Source organism: Somniosus microcephalus, chromosome 22 (genome assembly GCF_052327205.1).
Source record: "Somniosus microcephalus isolate GS21.2 chromosome 22, FLI_Smic_1.0, whole genome shotgun sequence".
NCBI lineage: Eukaryota > Metazoa > Chordata > Chondrichthyes > Squaliformes > Somniosidae > Somniosus > Somniosus microcephalus.
The window spans coordinates 9398363-9420220 of record NC_141008.1 but is presented as its reverse complement, the minus strand read 5'-3'; the positions used below and the strand labels follow the sequence as shown (position 1 = coordinate 9420220).

At 49.3% G+C, this 21858-nt stretch overlaps 1 protein-coding gene across 3 annotated transcripts in view; it reads right to left on the bottom strand.

Annotated features, from left to right (window-relative positions):
- Positions 1–21151, bottom strand: part of rcc1l (RCC1 like) — a 56269-nt gene extending 35118 nt beyond the window's left edge. For all 3 annotated transcript variants that reach the window (XR_015073197.1, XR_015073198.1, XM_085964151.1), the window contains exons 1-5: positions 20802–21151; positions 15262–15391; positions 12915–13043; positions 10286–10352; positions 6572–6623 (exon numbers count right to left, since the gene is read on the bottom strand). Coding sequence is in view for 1 of the 3 variants with exons in the window: in XM_085964151.1 (XP_085820277.1) it covers positions 6572–6623; positions 10286–10352; positions 12915–13043; positions 15262–15391; positions 20802–21062 (639 nt within the window). In the remaining 2 variants the exon portion in view is untranslated. The remainder of the gene's footprint in view (positions 1–6571; positions 6624–10285; positions 10353–12914; positions 13044–15261; positions 15392–20801) is intronic.
- Positions 21152–21858: the final 707 nt, after the last annotated feature.

Here is a 21858-nt window from a genome sequence, read left to right as displayed (position 1 = left end):
AGAGTATTGGCAGCATTGACCACCGCACAGTCAGTGTGGAGACAAAGTCCCCTCCTCACACTGAGAACAACCTCCATCGTGTTGGGATAGATTCAGAACAGATCTCGCAGCTCAAAACTGGGCATCCATGAGGCACTGTGGGCCATCAGCAGCAGCAGAATTGTATTCCACCACAATCTGTAACATCATGGCCCGGCATATCCCGCACTCTACCATCACCACCAAGCCAGGGGACCAACCCTGGTTCAATGAGGAGTGTAGAAGAGCATGCCAGAAGCAGCACCAGGCGTACCTAAAAATGAGGTGCCAACCTGGGGAAGCTGCAACACAGGACAACCCCACCATCACAGAAGCCATTCTTCAGCCAATTCGATTCACTCCACGTGATATCAAGAAACGGCTGAGCGCACTGGATACAGCAAAGGCTATGGGCCCAGACAACATCCCGGCTATCGTGCTGAAGACTTGTGCTCCAGAACTAGCCGTGCCTCTAGCCAAGCTGTTCCAGTACAGCTACAACACTGGCATCTATCCGACAATGTGGAAAACTGCCCAGGAATGTCCTGTCCACAAAAAGCAGGACAAATCTATTCCGGCCAATTACCGCCCCATCAGTCTATTCTCAATCATCAGCAAAGTGATGGAAGGTATCATCGACAGTGCTATCAAGCGGCACTTACTCACCAATAACCTGCTCACTGATGCCCAGTTTGGGTTCCACTCGGCTCCCGACCCCATTACAGCCTTGGTCCAAACATGGGCAAAGGAGCTGAATTCCAGAGGTGAGAGTGACTGCCCTTGACATCAAGGCAGCATTTGACCGAGTCTGGCATCAAGGAGCCCCAGTAAAACTGAGGTTAATGGGAACCAGGGGGAAAATGCTCCACTGGCTTTAGTCATACCTAGCACAAAGGAAGATGGTTGTGGTGGTTAAAGGTCAATCATCACAGCCCCAGGACATCGCTGCAGCAGTTCCTCAGGGCAGTGTCCTAGGCCCAACCATCTTCAGCTGCTTCATCAATGACCTTCCCTCCAACATAAGGTCAGAAATGGGGATGTTCGCTGATGACTGCACAGTGTTCAGCGCCATTCACAACTCCACAGATAATGAAGCAGTCCATGCCGGCATGCAACAAAACCAGGACGACGTTCAGGCTTGGGCTGATAAGTGGCAGATAACATTCGCGCCACAGAAGTGCCAGGCAATGACTATCTCCAACAAGCGAGAGTCTAACCACCTCCCCTTGACATTCAATGAATCCCCCACTATCAACATCCTGGGGGTCACCATTAACCAAAAACTTAACTGGACCAGCCACATAAATACTGTGGCAACAAGAGCAGGTCAGAGGCTAGGTATTCTGCGACGAGTGTCTCACCTCGTGACTCCCCAAAGCCTTTCCACCATCTACAAGGCACAAGTAAGGAGTGTGATGGAATACTCTCCACTTGCCTGGATGAGTGCAGCTCCAACAACACTCAAGAAGCTCGATACCATCCAGGACAAAGCAGCCCCGCTTGATTGGCACCCCATCCACCACCTTAAACATTCACTCCCTCCACCACCGGCGCACCGTGACTGCAGTCTGTACCAACCACAAGAGGCACTGCAGCAACTCGCCAAGGATTCTTCGGCAGCACCTCCCAAACCCGCGACCTCTTCCACCTAGAAGGACAAGGGCAGCAGGCGCATGGGAACACCACCATCTCCAAGATCCCCTCCAAGTCACACACCATCCTGACTTAGAAGTATATCGCCAATCCTTCATCGTCGCTGGGTCAAAATCCTGGAACTCCCTCCCTAACAGCACTGTGGGAGTACCTTCACCACACGGACTGCAGCGGTTCAAGGCAGCGGCTCACCACCACCTTCTCAAGGGCAACTAGGGATGGGCAATAAATGCTGGCATTGCCAGTGACGCCCTGATCCCATAAACAAATAAAAAAAATGTTTTTAAAATTAGATCATGGTTAATCTTAACTCCCGCCTTGGTTCTGTAACCCTTAATACCCTTGCTCAACAAAAATCTACCAATCTCAGTTTTGAAATTTTCAATTGACCCCCAGCCTCAACAGCTTTTTGGGGGAGAGAGTTCCAGATTTCCACTACCCTTTGTGTGAAGTCCTTCCAGACATCACCCCTGAATGGCCTGGGTCTAATTTTAAGATTATGCCCCCTTATTCTGGACTCCCCACCAGAGGAAACAGTCTCTCTCGATCTACCCTGTCAACTCCTTCAATCATTTTAAACACTTCAATTAGATCACCCCTTAAGCTTCTATATTCAAGGAAATACAAACCTAGTCTATGCAACCTGCTCTCATAATTTAACCCTGTCATAATTCTGGTGAATCTGCACTGCACCCCGTCCAAGCCCAATATCCTTCCCAAGGTGCAGTGCCCAGAACTGGATGCAGTACTGCAGATGTAGTCTAACCAGAGCTTTATACAACTGTAGCATAATCACCCCGTGGTATCTAGCCAAGCAGCTCCAGTACAGCTACAACACTATCATCTACCCGACAAAGTAGAAAATTGCCCAGGTATATCCTGTCCACAAGAAGCAGGACAAATCTAATCCGGTTAATTACTGCCCCATCAGCCTACTCTCAATCATCAGCAAAGTGATGGAAGGTGTCGCTGGCAGTGCTTTCAAGTGGCACTTACTCACCAATAACCTGCTCACCGATGCTCAGTTTGAGTTCCGCCGGGACCACTCGGCGCCAGACCTCATTACAGCCTTAGTCTAAACATGGACAAAAGTGTTGAATTCCAGAGGTGAGGCCAGAGTGACTGCCCTTGACATCAACGCAGCATTTGACCAAGTGTGGCATCAAGGAGCCCGAGTAAAATTGAAGTCAATGGGAATCAGGGGGAAAACTCTACACTGGCTGGAGTCATACCTAGCACAAAGGAAGATGGTTGTGGTTGTTGGAGGCCAATCATCTCAGCCCCAGGACATCACTAGGATGTTTGCTGATGATTGCAGTGTTCAGTTCCATTCACAACTCCTCAAATAATGAAGTAGTCCATGCCCGCATGAAACAACACCTGGACGACATTCAGGCTTAGGCTGATAAGTGGCAAGTAACATCTGCACCACACAAGTGGCGGTCAATGACCATTTCCAACAAGAGAGAGTCCAGCCACCTCCCCTTGACATTCAGTGGGATTACCATTGCTGAATACCCCACCATCAACATCCTAGGGGTCACCATTGACCAGAAACTTAACTGGACCAGCCACATAAATACTGTGGCTACAAGAACAGGTCAGAGGCTGGGTATTCTGTGGTGAGCGACTCCCCAAAGCCCATCCACCATCTACTAGGCACAAGTCAGGAGTGTGATGGAATACTTTCCACTTGCCTGGATGAGTGCAGCTCCAACAACACTCAAGAAGCTCAACACCATTCAGGACAAAGCAGCCCGCTTGATTGGCACCCCATCCACCATCTTAAACATTCACTTCCTCCACCACCGGCGCACCGTGGATGCAGTGTGTACCATCTACAAGATGCACTGCAGCAACTCGCCAAGGCTTCTTCGACAGCACCTCCCAAACCCACGACCTCTTCCACCTAGAAGGACAAGGGCAGCAAGCACCTGGGAACACCATCACCTCTAAGTTCCCCTCCAAGTCACACACCATCCTTACTTGGAAATATATCGCTGTTCCTTCATCGTCGCTGGGTCAAAATCCTAGAGCTCCCTCTCTAACAGCACTGTGGGAGTACCTTCATCACACGGACTGCAGTGGTTCAAGAACGCGGCTCACCACCACCTTCAAGGGCAATTAGGGATGGGCAATAAATGCTGGCCTTGCCAGCGACGCCCACATCCCATGAATCAATAAAAAAAAATTCATCCGCTGCCCCTGCCTGTACCCTGCTCCCTCAGATACATGGGCCACACACCCACTGCCCCTCCGTGTCCTGCTCCTTGAAACACTGTGGAGATTGGCGTAAGGAAACACACTTCAGGCCCAGAGAGAAGGAAAGCTGCAGGGAGAGAGAGACACCATATCGGAGGGAGAGAGAGACACCATATCGGAGGGACAGAGCAAGACAGACAAAGGTTCCCCAGACAGAGGGCTCACCACGAGCAATGCCACCAGAGAGCTGCTAGTAAGAACATGAGAAATAGGAGCAGGTGTCGGCCATACGGCCCCTCGAGTCTGCTCTGCCATTCAGTAAGATTGTGGCTGAATTTCTACATTAACTCCACTTTCCCGCCCGATCCCCACATCCCTTGATTCCCTTAGTGTCCAAAATTCGATCGATCTCCGCCTTGAATATACTCAACGACTGAGCATCCACAGCCCTCTGGGGTAGAGAATTCCAAAGATTCACTACCCTCTGAGTGAAGAAATTGGTCCTCATCTCTGTCTTAAATGGCCGACCCATTATCCTGAGACTATGCCCCTAGTTCCAGACTCTCCACCCAAGGGAAACAGTCTCTCAGCATCTACCCTGTCAAATGCTCTACGAATCTTGTATGTTTCAATGAGATCACCTCTCATTCTTCTAAACTCCAGAGAGTATCGGCCCATTCTACACAATCTCTCATCATAGGACAGCCCTCTCATCCCAGGAACCAGTCTGGTGAACCTTCGTTACACCCCCTCTAAGGCAAGTATATCCTTCCTTAGGTAAGGAGACTAAAACTGTGCACAGTAATCAATATATTTAAATGTTAGCTCCCCAAATAGGAACAATTTATAGGATAAGGGGGAACCAATGAATGTGGTGTATTTGGATTTTCAGAAGGCATTCAATAAGGTGCCACACAAGTGTTTTTAAATGAAATTAGGGCTCATGGGATTGGGGGTAATATATTAACATGGATTAAGGATTGGTTAACGGACAGAAAACAGAGAGTAGGAATAAACGGGTCTATTTCGGGTTGGCAGGGTGTAACTAGTGGGGTACCGCAAGGATCAGTGCCTGGGCCTCAGCTATTCACAATCTACATCAATGATTTGGATGAGGGGACCAAATGTAATATATCCAAGTTTGCTGATGATACAAAGCTGGGTGTGAATGTAAATTGTGAGGAGGCTGGAGGTGGCTTTAAGGGGATATAGACAGGCTAAGTGAGTGGGCAAGAACATGGCAAATGTAATATAATGTGGAGAAATGTGAAGTTATCCACTTTGATCGGAAAAATAGAAAAGCAGAGCACTTTTTAAATGGTGAGAGATTGGGAAATGTTGGTGTTCAGAGGGACCTGGGTGTCCTTGTACACGAATCACTGAAAGTTAACATGCAGGTACAGCAAGCAATTAGGAAAGCAAATGGTATGTTGGTCTTTATTAGTAGAGGATTTGAGTATAAGAGTAAAGACATCTTACTGCAATTATATAGGGCCCTGGTGAGACCACACCTGGAGTATTGTGTACAGTTTTGGTCTCCTTACCTAAGGAAGGATATACTTGCCATAGAGGGAGTGCAACGAAGGTTCACCAGACTGGTTCCTGGGACGGGGGGATTGTCCTATGAGGAGAGATTGAGTAGACTAGGCCTATATTCTCTAGAGTTTAGAAGAATGAGAGGTGATCTCAATGAAACATACAAGATTCTTACAGGGCTTGACAGGGTAGATGCGGGGAGGATGTTTCCCCCGGCTGGGGAGTCTAGAACCAGGGGTCACAGTCTCAGAATAAGGGGTCGGCCATTTAGGACGGAGATGAGGAGAAATTTCTTCACTCAGAGGGTGGTGAATCTTTGGAATTCTCTACCCCAGAGGGCTGTGGCGGCTCAGTCGTTGAGTATATTCAAGGCTGAGATCGATAGATTTTTGAATATTAAGGGAATCAAGGGATGTTGGGATAGTGCAGGAAAGTGGAGATGAGGTAGATCAGCCATGATCTTATTGAATGGTGGAGCAGGCTCAAAGGGCCAAATGGCCTACTCCTGCTCCTATTTCTTATGTTCTTATGAAAAGTAATAAATGGCTCACAATCTCTATGTAAAAAATTTTTATAAAATTATAGTTTAAGTTGTCTGAAGATGCTGGACATGGCACAGGGTGACAGCAACAGAGATTGGGAGAACAAACAGAGACGCAAAACAAGTGTCAACTTCAGGTACAGGAGTGGACTCGACCCTGCACTCCAGACTGATCCAGTCTGCGATTCGAGGAGCCCGGGCTAAGCCCAGAGAATACCTCCCAGAGCTTACAGATGTGAATCATGCCATTGAAAAGGAGCTGCTAGTCATGCCCATGAGTGAACAAACTGCAGTATGTTTGTATTTGAAGGCATGGCTTGACTCTTGCCTCAGTTAACTACTCAGAGGCCGAATCTCACAACATTGTGCTGGGCCATGATTCTGACTGCAGCTGGTTTAGAATTCCTTAGGTTTTGTGACTGAAAAGAGCCATTGCCAAGACAAAAACACTTCACTTTTGTCACATTGTGCTTGTCATCCAAGTTAAATCCCAATTAAACATGGCAGGCACAAACTGTGACAATCTTTATTCAGTGTTTCAAGACATTTTTCTTGTGATCTTTCAGAATCACATAGGACCGTTCATCAAATTAAGAGGAAAACAAAGGTTTCAGACCTCACCTCAACAACTCTGCTATCCAAGTCTTCAATACGGTGAATAATTTGGCTGCCACTGGTTAAAAAAAATCAACAACATGGTAAGTAACCAGAGCCACTATACAGGTACAGTTAAAGACTGCTCTCTACTTTAGAACAAGCTGTGGGGTCTTGCTGCTCTAACACAGGGCACAGGGTCTGGGCACAAGTCACCAGAACCCCCAGAAATGGGTAAATGCAGAGTGGGGGAGGAAACATCTCACATTCGCTGAGGCCTCTGCCTGTTCCACCATCAAACAGCAGGACACAGCACTGTGGGCCTTCACAGATTGGTTTATATTTTAATAAAACAGTAGTGTAGCAAGTACAGTATAGGTCAAGCAGGCTCTCCACAGGAAGGGAAGGGTGAGAGAGGGCCACTCTCGTGCACCCCCAGCAGCCAATTACAGCAACAACAGTAGGGGCCCAGGAGCAGATCACCCACTCAATTGGCTGTGCCTGGTGCCTGTTGCAGGGACATCCTGAAAACGCCATGGGTAAATGGTGGCTTCAAGGGTGGAGTTGTGCCCAGGGTTGGAACTGCCTGAAGGCTCGTCATTGGCAGATTACTGATGGTAGAATTCCAAATAGGAAAACAGAACATACAGGACCAGAACAGACTGCAGATCATCTGCCCTGTCCCAAAATTCAATCTCCCCCAGACAACCCCGCCCATTCCACCAGACACTCCCCCCCCCCCCCCGCCCCGCTCCCACAGAAGACCCCCCACACTCCCACAATCGCCCTTTCCCTTCAATATCACTTTAATACATGCTTATGTTTTCTTGCCAAATCTAATCTCACTGTCCTGCTCACTCTCCATACCTTTAATATCCCACCCAGTCTAATCCCACTCCCCATACCCTTTAATATCCCACCCAGTCTAATCCCACTCTCCCCCTCACTCCACATACCCTTTAATATCCCACCCAGTCTAATCCCACTCTCCCCCTCACTCCACATACCCTTTAATATCCCACCCAGTCTAATCCCACTCTCCCCCTCACTCCACATACCCTTTAATATTCCACCCAGTCTAATCCCACTCTCCCCCTCACTCCCCATACCCTTTAATATCCCACCCAGTCTAATCCCACTCTCCTGCTCACTCCACATACCCTTTAATATCCCACCCAGTCTAATCCCACTCTCCCCCTCACTCCACATACCCTTTAATATCCCACCCAGTCTAATCCCACTCTCCCCCTCACTCCACATACCCTTTAATATCCCACCCAGTCTAATCTCACTCTCCGTACCTTTAATAACCCACCCAGTCTAATTCCACTCTCCCCCTCACTCCCCATACCCTTTAATATCCCACTCAGTCTAATCTCCTGCTCACTACTCATACCCTTTAGCGGTCCTCTTTCATGCAACCATCTAATTGCCTTTTATAGGTACTTACAGACTGCTCCAAGGACAACCTGTGCTGGAGAATCACAAATTATAAAGAAATGTTTCTAACCTCCCCATTAATTCTTAGCTTAAATTTTCAATCCTGCCCAGCAGTAGAAAGAATGCATCACCGTTTACCGTAACATAACCCCAAGATGTGCATTTGGTCAGTGGTTCTCATACTTTTTTGGTTGAAGGACCTCTTTTCAAATGGATTAGTAATCACTGACTCCCCCCCCCCCATCTAAATTACACTATACTAGCTGGGGGGGCCCGGCATTGCCAGGGCAGTTTAGAGGGCCGCGCGGTTGACGGCCGGCCGCTGCCGCTCCCCCGCTCTGTGTCTCAGGCCGCGCGGTTGATGGCCAGCTGCTGCCGCTCCCCCGCTCTGTGTCTCGGGCCACGCGGTTGACGGCCGGCTGCTGCCGCTCCCCCACTCTGTGTCTCGGGCCGAGCGGTTGTCAGGCCCGGCCCGAGTGCCCCCAACTCACCTCCCGCTCCGGCGGGCCGCCGCAGCTGGTAAAAGCAGGGGAAAAAATGGCGGCAACGTTTCGGGAGGCTGCAGGATTAGGTCCCGCCCGTGACGCACCGATTGGTCAACCATCAGGTCACTGAACTGTAGGATTGGTCAACCATCACGTCACTCAACACTAATGAGCGGTAGGATTGGTCAACCGCTAATGAGCGGGTTTTTGAACGTTTTTTGTATACTGTCCGAACAATTTTTATCTGACCAAAAAGTAAATATGCCTATGACACTCCCCTGATCGTCAGCTTTCTGTTGATATAACATGTGTAGGTACGCTCTATAACTTTTGAGTATATAGCGGACGGGCGGGCGGACGGACAGACACCACTATCCTTTTATTTATATAATATAGATAATACTCATAATATGAAAGCGCTGCATGTGAAGAGTGTTTTAATAATGCTTTTAAGAAAACAGGCATTTACTTACAGATATCAGTGAGATGGGTGCGCCTGCTTCTCACTGCAGAGTCTGTCTATCCTCGATGTGATGTTTGACAATTTATTTAAAGCTGCGCCTGCTGTTCACTTTCCTACTTGTTACGTTAATTTTAAGTACCGTCCAAAAAACTACTGCTCATTTAAGAATTTTAATTACAAAGTTTTTTTTAATAAATATAATTTGAAATTAGCAAAAGCCTCCATTTTAATTCAAGGCTAAAAAGCTAAAGAAGTAAAATTAAAAAGAACTCGAGATGAAAACATACAGCTGCTCGAGTGATTGGGATCGTCTGCTTCACCCCCCGTCCGCTGACATCCACATCAAACAAACTTGTTCTTTTTGTGGTCAGGGCGGTCCCAGCGGGTCAGGAACAATCCTTGCATTCCCAGCTCCCAGCCAGTCCGCACCCTGCTGTCTCCAGCCAGTGACACGTGAACTCGAACTCGAACTCTCCTCTCCCCTCCCCACAAAAATACAACGGCCGGGCAACCTAACAGGCTCTGGGTCTCCAACAGCACCGCTCCCTCTGCTGCGCAACTTTGCCAGAACTGTCCGGGACATAAAAGCAGTGCTGCTGCGGCAACGGGATTTGGTCTCGATTTGGCATAGTGGTGGTTTCAACTCGCCGACATTAATGATCCAAGACTATCCCACACAACTGGTTCGGGAAAGGTTCGTGCAACAAATAAAAACCTTCCAGCAGACTGCACAAAGCCAGCAGGAGATTCGCGGTGAACAATGGCGGCTCGCCCTTGGTTGAACTTTAAAACTTACCAACTCCCAGTGAAACTTGGCTATTTTTCAGTCGCCCACCAGCCAACCTCCGCTCTCCTCCCACAGACATCAATGAGGTCATTGGAAGGAACCCGAATGTGAACACTCTGGTCCTCCCTGATCCTCACTAGTTCATTTTTACCGTCTACAATTTTTCCAGAGGTCTTCACCAACCAATAATTGGTCAATGTTTCGCGGACCCCCCGGAGTGTCTCTGCGGAACACCAGGCGTCCGAGGACCCCAGTTTGAGAACCATTGCATTAGGTCACCCCTTAACCTTCACATGTCTTGAAAAAAACCCTAACTTCTCAACTCTATCTCCATAACTGTAACCCCTACTCCCTGGTAACACCCAGACAATCTATGCTGCATCTTTGCCACTCATAGGGTTCTGTTGGGCCTCTTCTCTTACACTCTAGAGCTGAGAGTGTTTCTGCCCTTTTCTCATTCTTGCTGATAGTTTAGCTTCATTCGATTGCTGATCCTCACCCAGCTCCAGCCAGGTTTGAGTTTCGGAATGTGTCTGTGATCTGATTGAGGGTAGAAGGCAGCTTACCTATAAATCTCACTGTCCACGATGCTTCTCCCACACTGTCCATAGGCATTGTTTCCCATACTGAAAACTGCAAAGAAACAGAAACCAACTCCAGCAACAGTCTACCAAAACTTCATCAGAAAAGCACCAACATGTGGCAGGGGTATGTCGAAGTCTCGACTCCCGAGTAAGACTCTTAAACACAAAGTATCGTTAAAGACAGGCTTTATTTGCTTGCAAGGGAAGGGTTGTGTAGTCAAGGGCTACATCAGACCTCTTCAAAGTAATACAGAATTTGTAACATATTTATACAGTACAGAAACAAAACCGGCTTTCTATGCCACATGACATAGTATTGAATCGTACCTGATTACAAAGGCACAGACCTTGCGAATGATTGGAACAACGTATTCCAGGCTTCGTTAGAATAACGAACAGAAATACCTTGATAAGATTAATTAATCCTTTATTATGGGATCCTTCTGTTCTCCCACTGTACCAACTGAGCCTGTGGGCCGATGTTTACCTTATCCTGTCCTTGGCTATTTGTTTGGTAAACGAGGCTCCTTGTTAAGCTTGTCACAGATAAGGAGTATGTATGTAGCATTCCTAAATTACTCATCCCCTTGAAACTGATTAGTGAATCATGCTGTCGGCCATTTGAGTTTTTATTCTATGCCTAGGAAGCCATTTTGTGTCTAAGTGAGAAACTGTACTTCCACAGGTAACAATCTTACTCCTAAAGGAGAGGGTACGAGGATGGGAGAAGGGAGCTCTCCCATGGCAATTCTACTACCCAGTCTCTATCATATTACAAATAATCATGCAGTAACTTTGAAGCACTCTCATATTTAAATCTGTTCATGGCATCACTCCTCCCCATCTCTGTAATCTACTCCAGCCCTACAATACCCCCAGCCTCCCGCCCTCCCCATCTCTGTAATCTACTCCAGCCCTACAATACCCCCAGCCCCCCGCCCTCCCCATCTCTGTAATCTACTCCAGCCCCCCGCATCTCTGTAATCTACTCCAGCCCTACAATACCCCCAGCCCCCCGCCCTCCCCATCTCTGTAATCTACTCCAGCCCTACAATACCCCCAGCCTCCCGCCCTCCCCATCTCTGTAATCTACTCCAGCCCTACAATACCCCCAGCCCCCCGCCCTCCCCATCTCTGTAATCTACTCCAGCCCCCCGCATCTCTGTAATCTACTCCAGCCCTACAATACCCCCAGCCTCCCGCCCTCCCCATCTCTGTAATCTACTCCAGCCCTACAATACCCCCAGCCTCCCGCCCTCCCCATCTCTGTAATCTACTCCAGCCCTACAATACCCCCAGCCTCCCGCCCTCCCCATCTCTGTAATCTACTCCAGCCCTACAATACCCCCAGCCTCCCGCCCTCCTAAACTCTCTGCTCCACTGGCTCTGGCCTTTTGTGTATCCTTCTCTCCCCATCTCCTGCAGTGCTTCGAGGAAATTACAAATCTTGCTGATGATGGATGTGATATATTTAGATTGTAACACGGCTTTTGATACCCGTCACATGTGGGATTGAAGCACGAGAGTTACAAGGGCAACAAAACTGATTCTCAGCTTAAGGCAGCAGAACTCTGAGGAGAGGGTGAAGTGCCTGGGATTGGATACTGGTAGAAGCACAGTGTAGCTTTTAGTCAGCGAATGGTGAGCATGTGAAACAGCCTGCCCAGGGAGGGGCTGGGGGGGGAGCAACAGCCTGCCCAGGGAGGGGCTGGGGGGGGAGCAACAGCCTGCCCAGGGAGGGGCTGGGGGGGGGGGGGGGGGGGGGAGCGCAACAGCCTGCCCAGGGAGGGGCTGGGGGGGGGGGGGGGGGGGGGGGGGGGGGGGGGCAATAGCCTGCCCAGGGAGGGGCTGGGGGGGGGGGGATGGGCTGCCCAGGGAGGGGCTGGGGGGGGGGGGGTGGGCTGCCCAGGGAGGGGCTGGGGGGGGGGGGGGGGTGGGCTGCCCAGGGAGGGGCTGGGGGGGGGGGGATGGGCTGCCCAGGGAGGGGCTGGGGGAGGATGGGCTACCCAGGAGGAGGTGGGAGGACGGACTGCCCAGCGGTTGGGGGGCGGACTGCCCAGGGAGGGGCTGTGGGGGGGGGGGGGCACCAGCCTGCCCAGAGAGGGGCTGTGGGATGGGGGGCGGACTGCCCAGGGAGGGGCTGTGGAATGGGCTGCCCAGGGGTGGGGACAGGGCTGTGGAGGCAAGAAGGGGCAGAGAGTGGGATGGGCTGTGGGGGCAGGGTGAGTGGGAAAATGCTGGGGAGGATTGGATGATTATGAGGGAGCAGGTAATTAAGGGATGTCAATTTGTGACCAGCCTGATGGACTGTGGTCTTTTTCAGTGCTGTGCCCTCCTGCATTTGCGATGATTATAAATGTAACCTTAAGTGGCCTCCACTGTCCCTGGTATTTCAAGAAGTTCTATGTTTTTGTTACCTTTGGCTGTTTTAAAGCAGATTAGGATTATTCCTCCATTAAATAACAATGTCTGCTGAAACGGAAACCATCCAAATAAAACAAGCAGCCGCAGGTTTAGGGGAAACAAAGGTCAGCAAATCCCTGCTAGATTTTTGGATTATGCAGAAAGAATAGAGGCTAAATGTGTTTAGGTAGAAAGAACAGGTACTGACCTCCCTCGTTATCAGTCAGCAGCAGCGAGTGCGCTCGGCCACAGGACACCTGCACCACGCGCGTCTCCTGAGGCTTCTCCAGAGGCAGTGGGACTGGCGAAGGTTCCAGGACATACTCATAACCCTTAGCTGAAACGGGATTAATGATAACAGCACAGTAAGAACATGTACAGCTGGAGCAGAAGCAGGGTATCCTTTCGTATTCAGCCACTCAAAGATCTTAGTTGTGTTGTACACCAAACACTGTCACCCCATGGTACAGTCTGCCCTAGCTCAGGGCATTCAGACAGATTGAACCCTGCCACAATAGGGGATCACTGGCCATTTCACCTGGGAGGGATTGGTGTTATAAACTACAGCACCTTCCTGATAAGAACTCAGGTTCAGGACTTTAAGGGTTAGTTCTCCCATCAGTTACTTTTTACATAGGAAAATGCTGGAGGTACTGGGACAGAGGATCGGTATGTTAATGAGAATGATGATCTGGAACAATTGGGGGAATCATTAAACCATCATTTCCTGCCATCCAGGCTCAGTGTGTTGGGATATTAACATTCGTTCAGTAAACAGCAATGGTTAGTTGCCACGGAGCTTGCCTCTGAAAGTGGGGGATGGTATCGCTATCGATAGTATAGCTGTCAGCTCTACTGACCAACTGCTGGGCAGGGAGTGGTCAGTGGTCGAGAGACAGTCTGGGCTGCACATGATATAGCCAGTCAGTTTTATATCAAGACGCTGACTAGACCACAGAGGGAGCATTCGGCCTGCTGTTCAGGATAGTGCAGAGTGTTCCGTACATCATCGGGAATGTTATAGAAGTTAAAATGTTCCGGGATTGCTACTTTGTTCAGTCATGTGTATTCTGCTTGTCGATTTTACATGGGCCTCGTCTCACCAGAATGTTCATCAGTCCACTGACTGAAGATGGGAGAAATGAGGATCACGACATCCCTATTCCACCCCGGGCTCCGCAGTCGTATTGGGAAGCAAAAATAAATGTCTGATTGTGAGGGACGGGAGTCTGCTTACAGGAGAGATCAGTGACACTAACCCGAGGCAATATCTGAGGCAGAGCTGAAATGTCTAACAGTGTTCAAGAGACACGAGTGATTGCATCTCCCGACAGCACAATAAAGATGAGTATCTCTGGGGTACAGGAAACTTTGTGTTATCCGGAGGCTAAATGTCCGGCAAGCTCGAGCCACCGGCAAAAATCAGGAGCCGTTTTGTTAGGTTTTTTTTCTTCTCGTGGCTTTTTTTTTCCCCAACAGTCAGGCTCTGCAAAGTCTCTCTGAAGCTGTTGCTAAGCGACAGAGACGCTTCCAAGGTACGGCCGACTGTTTAGAAGCTGTTGCTAAGCAACAGTGTTTGTTGCCAGGTACGGAGAAGCTCCGTATGCTTCAACATTAACGCTGGTTTGTCCGGCAGTTTTGAGGGAACGGCAACAGCTCGGTCCCGTCGGTGCCGGATAGCACAAAGTTTCCTGTAGTTAATTATGGGCTTGAAACCTCATGTGAGCACTTCAGGAGACAGGACACTGGAGTACTGATGATTGCGGAGGGTGTGCCAATGTACCGTGTGGAAAATCAACACCTGAAACCATTTACATTTTTAATTAACACCGAGTCAATTAATGACACAACCAGAATGGTCTTTCCCTTCCTGTGCACAGTCCAAAAGTCCCATCTCGAGCTACTTAGAGCATTCATTATAAAAGCACTTAACTTGCTTGCTTTACTTTGTGAAAAAGCTGCTTATTCTAATCCCTGGTGATGAGCTTTTGGAAATAAGAGGGAAAATAACCACCTGTTTGACTGGAGTTTGGTGAAGAATGCCCAGTGACGCTTTTAACCCGTTTTCACGAATAGCAGCTGTGCTCACACTGCATCACCGAGCTGATCCCTGCTGCTTCGTAAACATTAAACACAGACCCATCCGTCCCAAACAGAAACTGGTTGGTAGTCAGTTAATCAGGAAATAATTCAGTAGTTATGGAAGACTGAACTGGTTGCGGGGGGTGGAATTCAAAACTAGGTGCCAGAAATATAAGAATTCAGGAGAAACTTCTTTACCCAGAGAATGGTTAGAATGTGGAACTTGCTACCAAGACAAATAGCATTTAAGAGGAAACTAGATAAACACACGGGGGAAAAAGGAATAGAAGGGTATGCTGGGTGAGATAAAGTAGGGTGGGAGGAGGCTGGTGTGGAGCATAAACACTGGCACAGACCAGCTGGTCCGAATGGCCTGTTTCTGTGCTGTACATTCTATGTAATCCCGTGAGCCACACAGCACCACACATCCAACTCAAGTCTCCAGTCGAGTAAAAGCAAACACAGCAACTCACTCCTGTCCCGCCGACTCCGGTGAAATCCAATCTGGGAATCTGTATTCAGACCCATTCCCCAGACCTTGGTAATGTCACTGGTTTGTGAAGCGAGCAAAGTGAAACCATAGCCACAGGCTGCGGACGAGATCTGTTAACAAGACAGACAGGGTTTGTATGGTGCATCGCAAACTCACCAAGTTTAACACTGGAACAATATATATATTTCAAATGGTATATTTGACCAAACAATTAGTGGCACAAAACCTAAATCAAATCGGTTTAAACACAATCCCCAGGCCCACACAGGCTTCCCACGCTGGGCTGTTGGAGTTTTCAGTGCGGCTGGGCCATCTGCAGCCAGCTCTGATCCACTCAGCCCGACAGAGGCCGCGCACCCAAAAACAATTAACGGGGACATTGCCCGCCCCCACTCCATCTCTCGTTCCCCGCCCCTAACTCCCCTCCTGTTGAGCTCCTCCGGTACGGCTCCCATCCTCTATTCCTTAAGTCCAACGGACGCAAACTTGAAAGTTTATGGTGGACAACTGGTTTAGCCATTCATCGCCAGATCTGGCTGGACCACATAAAGCACTATCGGATCCTGCTCTTCTCTGCCAAAAATGCTCACTATTCCAAGCTAACCCCGGCTGCTCTTCTCCACTACAAACCATCTTCTGAAACTCCTGCCTCCTCCACCCTCACTAACAAGTGCGAGGAGCTCATGGACTTCTTTGTCACTAAGATTGAGACCATCTGTTCAGCTGCCTTTGCCGCTTCCCTCCCTTCCCCTAGCCCACCGGGCCAAACTTCCCCTAAGGTTTCACCCTGCCCTAGCCCTGAACCAGCATCTTTCTCTAGTTTCTCTCCTATCTCCCCTCATGCCCCCTCTGAGCTCCATGAGACCCACCTCTTGCTCTCTCGACCCTATTACCACCAAACTGCTGACCACCAAACTTCCCTTCATGGCCACCATGTTAGATGATATTGTTAACGGTCCCCTCTGCTCAGTGCTTTCCCCCTCCCCTTCAAATCTACCGTCATCTTCGCCCTCCTCAAAAAACTCACCCTTGACCCCTCTGTCCTATATTAATTACTTAGATGAAGGGACTGAGTGCAATGTATCCAAGTATGCTGAAGATAGATACAAAGCCAGGTGAAAAAGTAAGCTGTGAGGCGGACACAGAGAGTCTGCAAAGGGATGTAGACTGGTTAAGTGAGTGGGCAAGAAGGTGGCAGATGGAGTATAATGTGTAGAAATGTGAGGTTATTCATTTTGTTAGGAAGAATAGTAAAACAGAATATTTTTTAAATGGTGAGAAACTATTAAATGTTGGTGTTCAGAGGGATTTGGGTGTCCTTGTACACGAAACACAGAAAGTTAACATGCAGGAACAGCAAGCAATTAGGAAGGCAAATGGTATGTGTGGTAAACCACTGTTTGTATTCCTGTTTGTATTCCACTGTGTACATGCCTGGACATGCCTCGGCTGACTCCTCCCACAGGTCCTAGTATAAAGGTGACTGCTCCCCAGCCCTTAGTATCATGGACCGGTCGACCACGCGAGGCAGACCTCCATTCTGTTGTTAATAAAAGCCTTTAGTTACTCTTCTAACTCTCAGTCTTTTATGAGTAATTGATAGCGCATCAGTATGTTGGCCTTTATTGCAAAGGGATTGGAGGACGTCTTACTACAATTGTACAGGGTTTTAGTGAGACCACACCTGGAGTACTGGGCATAGTTTTGGTCTCCCTATCTGAGGAACAATATACTTGCCTTGGAGGCGGTGCAACGAAGGTTCACTAGATTGATTCCTGGGATGAGAGGGCTGTCCTATGATGAGAGATTGTGTAGAATGGGCCGATACTCTCTAGAGTTTAGAAGAATGAGAGGTGATCTCATTGAAACGTATAAGATTCTGAGAGAGCGTGACAGGGTAGATGCTGAGAGGTTGTTTCCCCTGGCTGGAGAGTCTAGAACTAGGGTGCACAGTCTCAGAATAAGGGGTCGGCCATTCAGGACTGAGATGAGGAGAAATTTCTTCACTCAGAGGGTTGTGAATCTTTGGAATTCTCTACCCCAGAGGCTGTGGATGCTCAGTCGTTGAGTATATTCAAGGCTGAGATAGATAGATCTTTGGACACTAAGGGAATCAAGGGATATGGAGATTGGGCGGGAAAGTGGAGTTGAGGTCGAAGATCAGCCTCCATGGTTCTCTGGGGCGGAGAATTCCACAGATTTATGACCCTCTGAGAGAAGAAATTCCTCCTCATCTCAGTTCTAAAAGGGCAACCCTTTATTCCAAAACTATGCCCCCGCATTCTAGATTTCCCCACGAGGGGAAACATCCTCTTGGCATCTACCTTGTCGAGCCCCCTCAGTATCTTATATGTTTCAATAAGATCACCTCTCATTCTTCTAAATTCCAATGAGTATAGGCCCAGCCTGCTCAACTTTTCCTCATAAGTCAACCCCCTCATCTCTGGAATTAACCTAGTGAATCGTCTCTGAACTGCCTCCAATGCAAGTATATCCTTCCTTAAATAAGGAGACCAAAACTGTGCGCAGTACTCAAGGTGTGGTCTCACCAATACCCTGTACAGTTGTAGCAGGACTTCCCTGCTTTTATACTCCAACCCCTTTGAAATAAAGGCCAACATTCCATTTGCCTTTTTGATTACTTGCTGTACCTGCATGCTAACTTTTTGTGTTTCATGCACAAGGACCCCCAGGTCCCTCTGAACTGTAGCATTTTGTAATCTCTCTCCACTTAAATAATAATTTGCTTTTTTATTTTTCCTGCCAAAGTGGATAACCTCGCACTTTCCCACATTATACTCCATCTGCCAAATGTTTGCCCACTCACTTAGCCTGTCTATATCCCTTTGCAGGTTCTTTGAGTCCTCTGCACAACTTGCTTTCCCACCCATCTTTGTATCGTCCGCAAACTTGGCTACATTACACTCGGTCCCTTCATCCAATCAGGTTTCCGCCAGTCACGGTACTGAAACAGCCCTCATCAAAGTTACAAATGACATCCTATCTGACTGACTGTGGTAAACTATCCCTGCTCATTCTTCTCAACCTGTCTGCAGCCTTTGACACGGTTGACCACTCCATCCTTCTCCAACACCTCTCCTCCGTTGTCCAGCTGGGTGAGACTGCCCTCACTTGGTTCCATTCTTATCTATCCAGTCGTAGCCAGAGAATCATCTGTATGGCTTCTCATCCCACTCCTGCACCATTACTTCTGGAGTCCCTCATGGATCCTTGACCCCCTCCTATTTCTCATCTACATGCTGCCCCTCAGCGACATCATACAAAACCACAATGCCAGATTCCACATGTACGCTGACGACACTCAGCTCTACCTCACCACCACCTCTTTCAACCCCTCCACTGCCTCTAAATTGTCAGAATGCTTGTCCGACATCCAGTACTGGATGAGCAGAAATTTCCTCCAACTAAATAATGGGAAAACCAAAGCCATTGCCTTCGGCCCCCACCAAGGGTTGCCAATTCTCTAGGATTGTCCTGGAGTCGCCAGGAACTGAAGGTTGATCTCCAGGGCACTGCTGCAAGCAATCCTGGAGAAAATAATATTGCGGTCTCCACCCCTGCCTCAGCTCTTCTGCTGCTGAAACCCTCATCCATGCCTTTGTTACCTCTAGACTCAACTATTCCAGTGCACTCCTGGCTGACCTCCCACCTTGTGCCCTCTGTAAACTTCAGGTCATCCAAAACTCGGCTGCCCATTGCTAGGGGGATAGAATATAAAAACGGGGAGGTATTGCTTCAGTTATACAAGGTATTGGTGAGACCGCACCTGGAATACTGCGTACAGTTTTGGTGTCCATACTTAAGAAAAGACATACTTGCTCTCGAGTCAGTACAAAGAAGGTTCACTCGGTTAATCCCGGGGATGAGGGGATGGACATATGAGGAGGTTGAGTAGATTGGGACTCTACTCATTGGAGTTCAGAAGAATGAGAGGCGATCTTATTGAAACATATAAGATTGTGAAGGGGTTGGATCGGGTGGATGCGGGGAGGATGTTCCCGATGATGGGTGAAACTAGAACTAGGGGGCATAGTCTTAGAATAAGGGGCTGCTCTTTCAAAACTGAGATGAGGAGGAACTACTTCACTCAGAGGGTGGTAGGTCCATGGAATATGCTGCCCCAAAAAGCTGTAGAAGCTACATCAGTACATAAATTTAAAACAGAAATAGACAAGTTTCCTAGAAGTAAAGGGAATAAAGGGTTATGGGGAGCGGGCAGGAATTTGGACATGAGTCTAGGTTCGGATCGGTCATGGCCCTGTGGGTAGCGGAGCGGGCCCAGGGGCCGTGTAGCCTGATCCTGCTCCTGTTTCGTGTGTCTAATTCTGTTAGATTCAGGAGATAGTCCTGTGATAGTGGATTGGCGGTTAGGATCAGATCAGCCATGATCTTATTGAATGGCGGAGCAGGTTCGAGGGGCCGATTGGCCTACTCCTGCTCCTATTTCTTATGTTCTTATGTCCTAACTCGCACCAAGTCCCGTTCACCAATCACCCTTGTGCTCGCTGACCTACACTGGCTTCCGGTTAAACAACGTCTCGATTGTAAAATTCTCATCTTTGTTTTCAAATCCCTCCCTACCTCTGTAACCTCCTGCAGCCCCACATCCATCCACCCACCCCCGCCCCCTCCCAACGAGATATCTGCGCTCCTCAAATTCTGCCCCATTGAGCATCCCCAATTACAATCGCTCAACCACTGGTGGCCGTGCCTTCAGCTGCCTAGGCACCAAGCTCTGGAATTGCCTCCCTAAACCTTTCTTTCCTCCTTTAAGACGCTCCTTAAAACCTAGCTCTTTGGCCAAGCTTTTTGTCACCTGTCCCAATATCTTGTGGCTCGGTGTCAAATTTTCACAGAATCACAGAAACCCCACAGTGCAGATAGAGGCCATTTCGGCCCATCGAGCCTGCACTGACACATATCCCACCCGATCCCCGTAACCCCTACACCAACACATATCTCACCCTATCCCCGTAACCCCAATTTTGTCTTATAACGCTCCTGTGCAGCGCCATGGGACATTTTAAGAAAGAAAGACTTGCATTTATAAAGTGCCTTTCACGACCACCGGACGTCTCAAAGTGCTTTACAGACAATGAAGTACTTTTTTGAAGTGGTGTCACTGTTGTAATGTGGCAGCCAATTTGTGCACAGCAAGCTCCCACAAAGAGCAATGCGATAATCACCAGATAATCAGTTTTAGTGATGTTGGTTGAGGGATAAATATTGGCCAGGACGCCGGGGAGAACTCCCCTGCTCTTCTTCAAAATAGTGCCATGGGATCTTTTACGTCCATCTGAGAGCAGCAGACAGGGGCCTCGGTTTAACGTCTCATCCGAAAGACAGTACCTCCGACAGTGCAGCACTCCCTCAGCACTGCACTGGAGTGTCAGCCTAGCTTTATGTGCCCAAGTCCCTGGAGTGGGACCTTTATTAGGTTGAAGGCGCTCTATACATGCACATTGTTGTACTGACACAGTGACAGCCTCTCTCCCTCACCCGCTCCTCCAGCTCCAGCCGGCACGGTCTCAGCTGCATTTTCTTGGGCCTCTGCCTGCCGCTGACGGGCAGCAGCAGTGTGGGGAGGCCCAGGGCCCCGGTGTGGGCGAATCCCCAGACAAACACGCGGCTCTTCCTGCGGCCCTTGCCCATGTAGCGGAACACCGGGCCCGGCTCCTGGGCCTCGGCCGCCCCGCGCAGCCCTCGGGCCTGCAGCCACCGCAGCCCGCAACTTCTCAGCCGGCTCCAGCTTAAAGCCATGCCCAGAGACCGCAAGCCGTGTCGAGTAGCCTCCGCTCCGGCAGCCGGTCAAAAACGGGATGCCCGGGCCGCCATATTGGGGAGGGCGCCCTCTGACCTTTCACCTTAAAGTGGCAGTGTGCTTCTGCAGGAGGTGGGGCCCACAATGGAATTGGTGGGTGGTGGGAGGTTCCAGCAGGCAGTGCCTGCTCAGCGGATAGAGCCCTGTGAACTAGAGGATGGGCCCGGTGCCCCAGAGAGTGTGGGCCGAAGCACAGTGGGATGGGATGGGGTGGTCTTCAGACCCTCAGCGCCTTTTGAACTAGGTGTGACAGTGCACTGGAGTTACACTGGGTTGTGAGAGGTTACAGCCCCTCTTCCACTACCTGAAGGGGCTGCTCCTCGATTTTTGGTTGCACTTCAGTCCCACACTCTTGATCTACGGTCACCCGGTGCGGAGGGGAGCGGGCAGGTTGGAGGACCTCCTTGTAGGCCTGCTCCTGGGCCTGGCTAAAAAAGCCATCAATTGGTCCAGGCAGCAGGCGGTCGAGGGGGTCGTCCAGCCAGATTGCCTGCCTCTCTTCCGCGGCCATGTTCGCGCCTGGGTGGCCCTGGAGATGGAGCACGCGGTGTCCGCCGGCACGCTTGATTATTTCCGCAACCGGTGGGCGCCGCGGGGACTGGAGTGCATCGTCAACCCGGACAATCAAATTCTAATTTAATTTGTTAAGTTTTATTTAAAGTTTTATTAATTTACAGACCAATTGTTTAACCACCCAATCCAAAAGAGTACACTGGGTTGTGAGAGGTTGCAGCC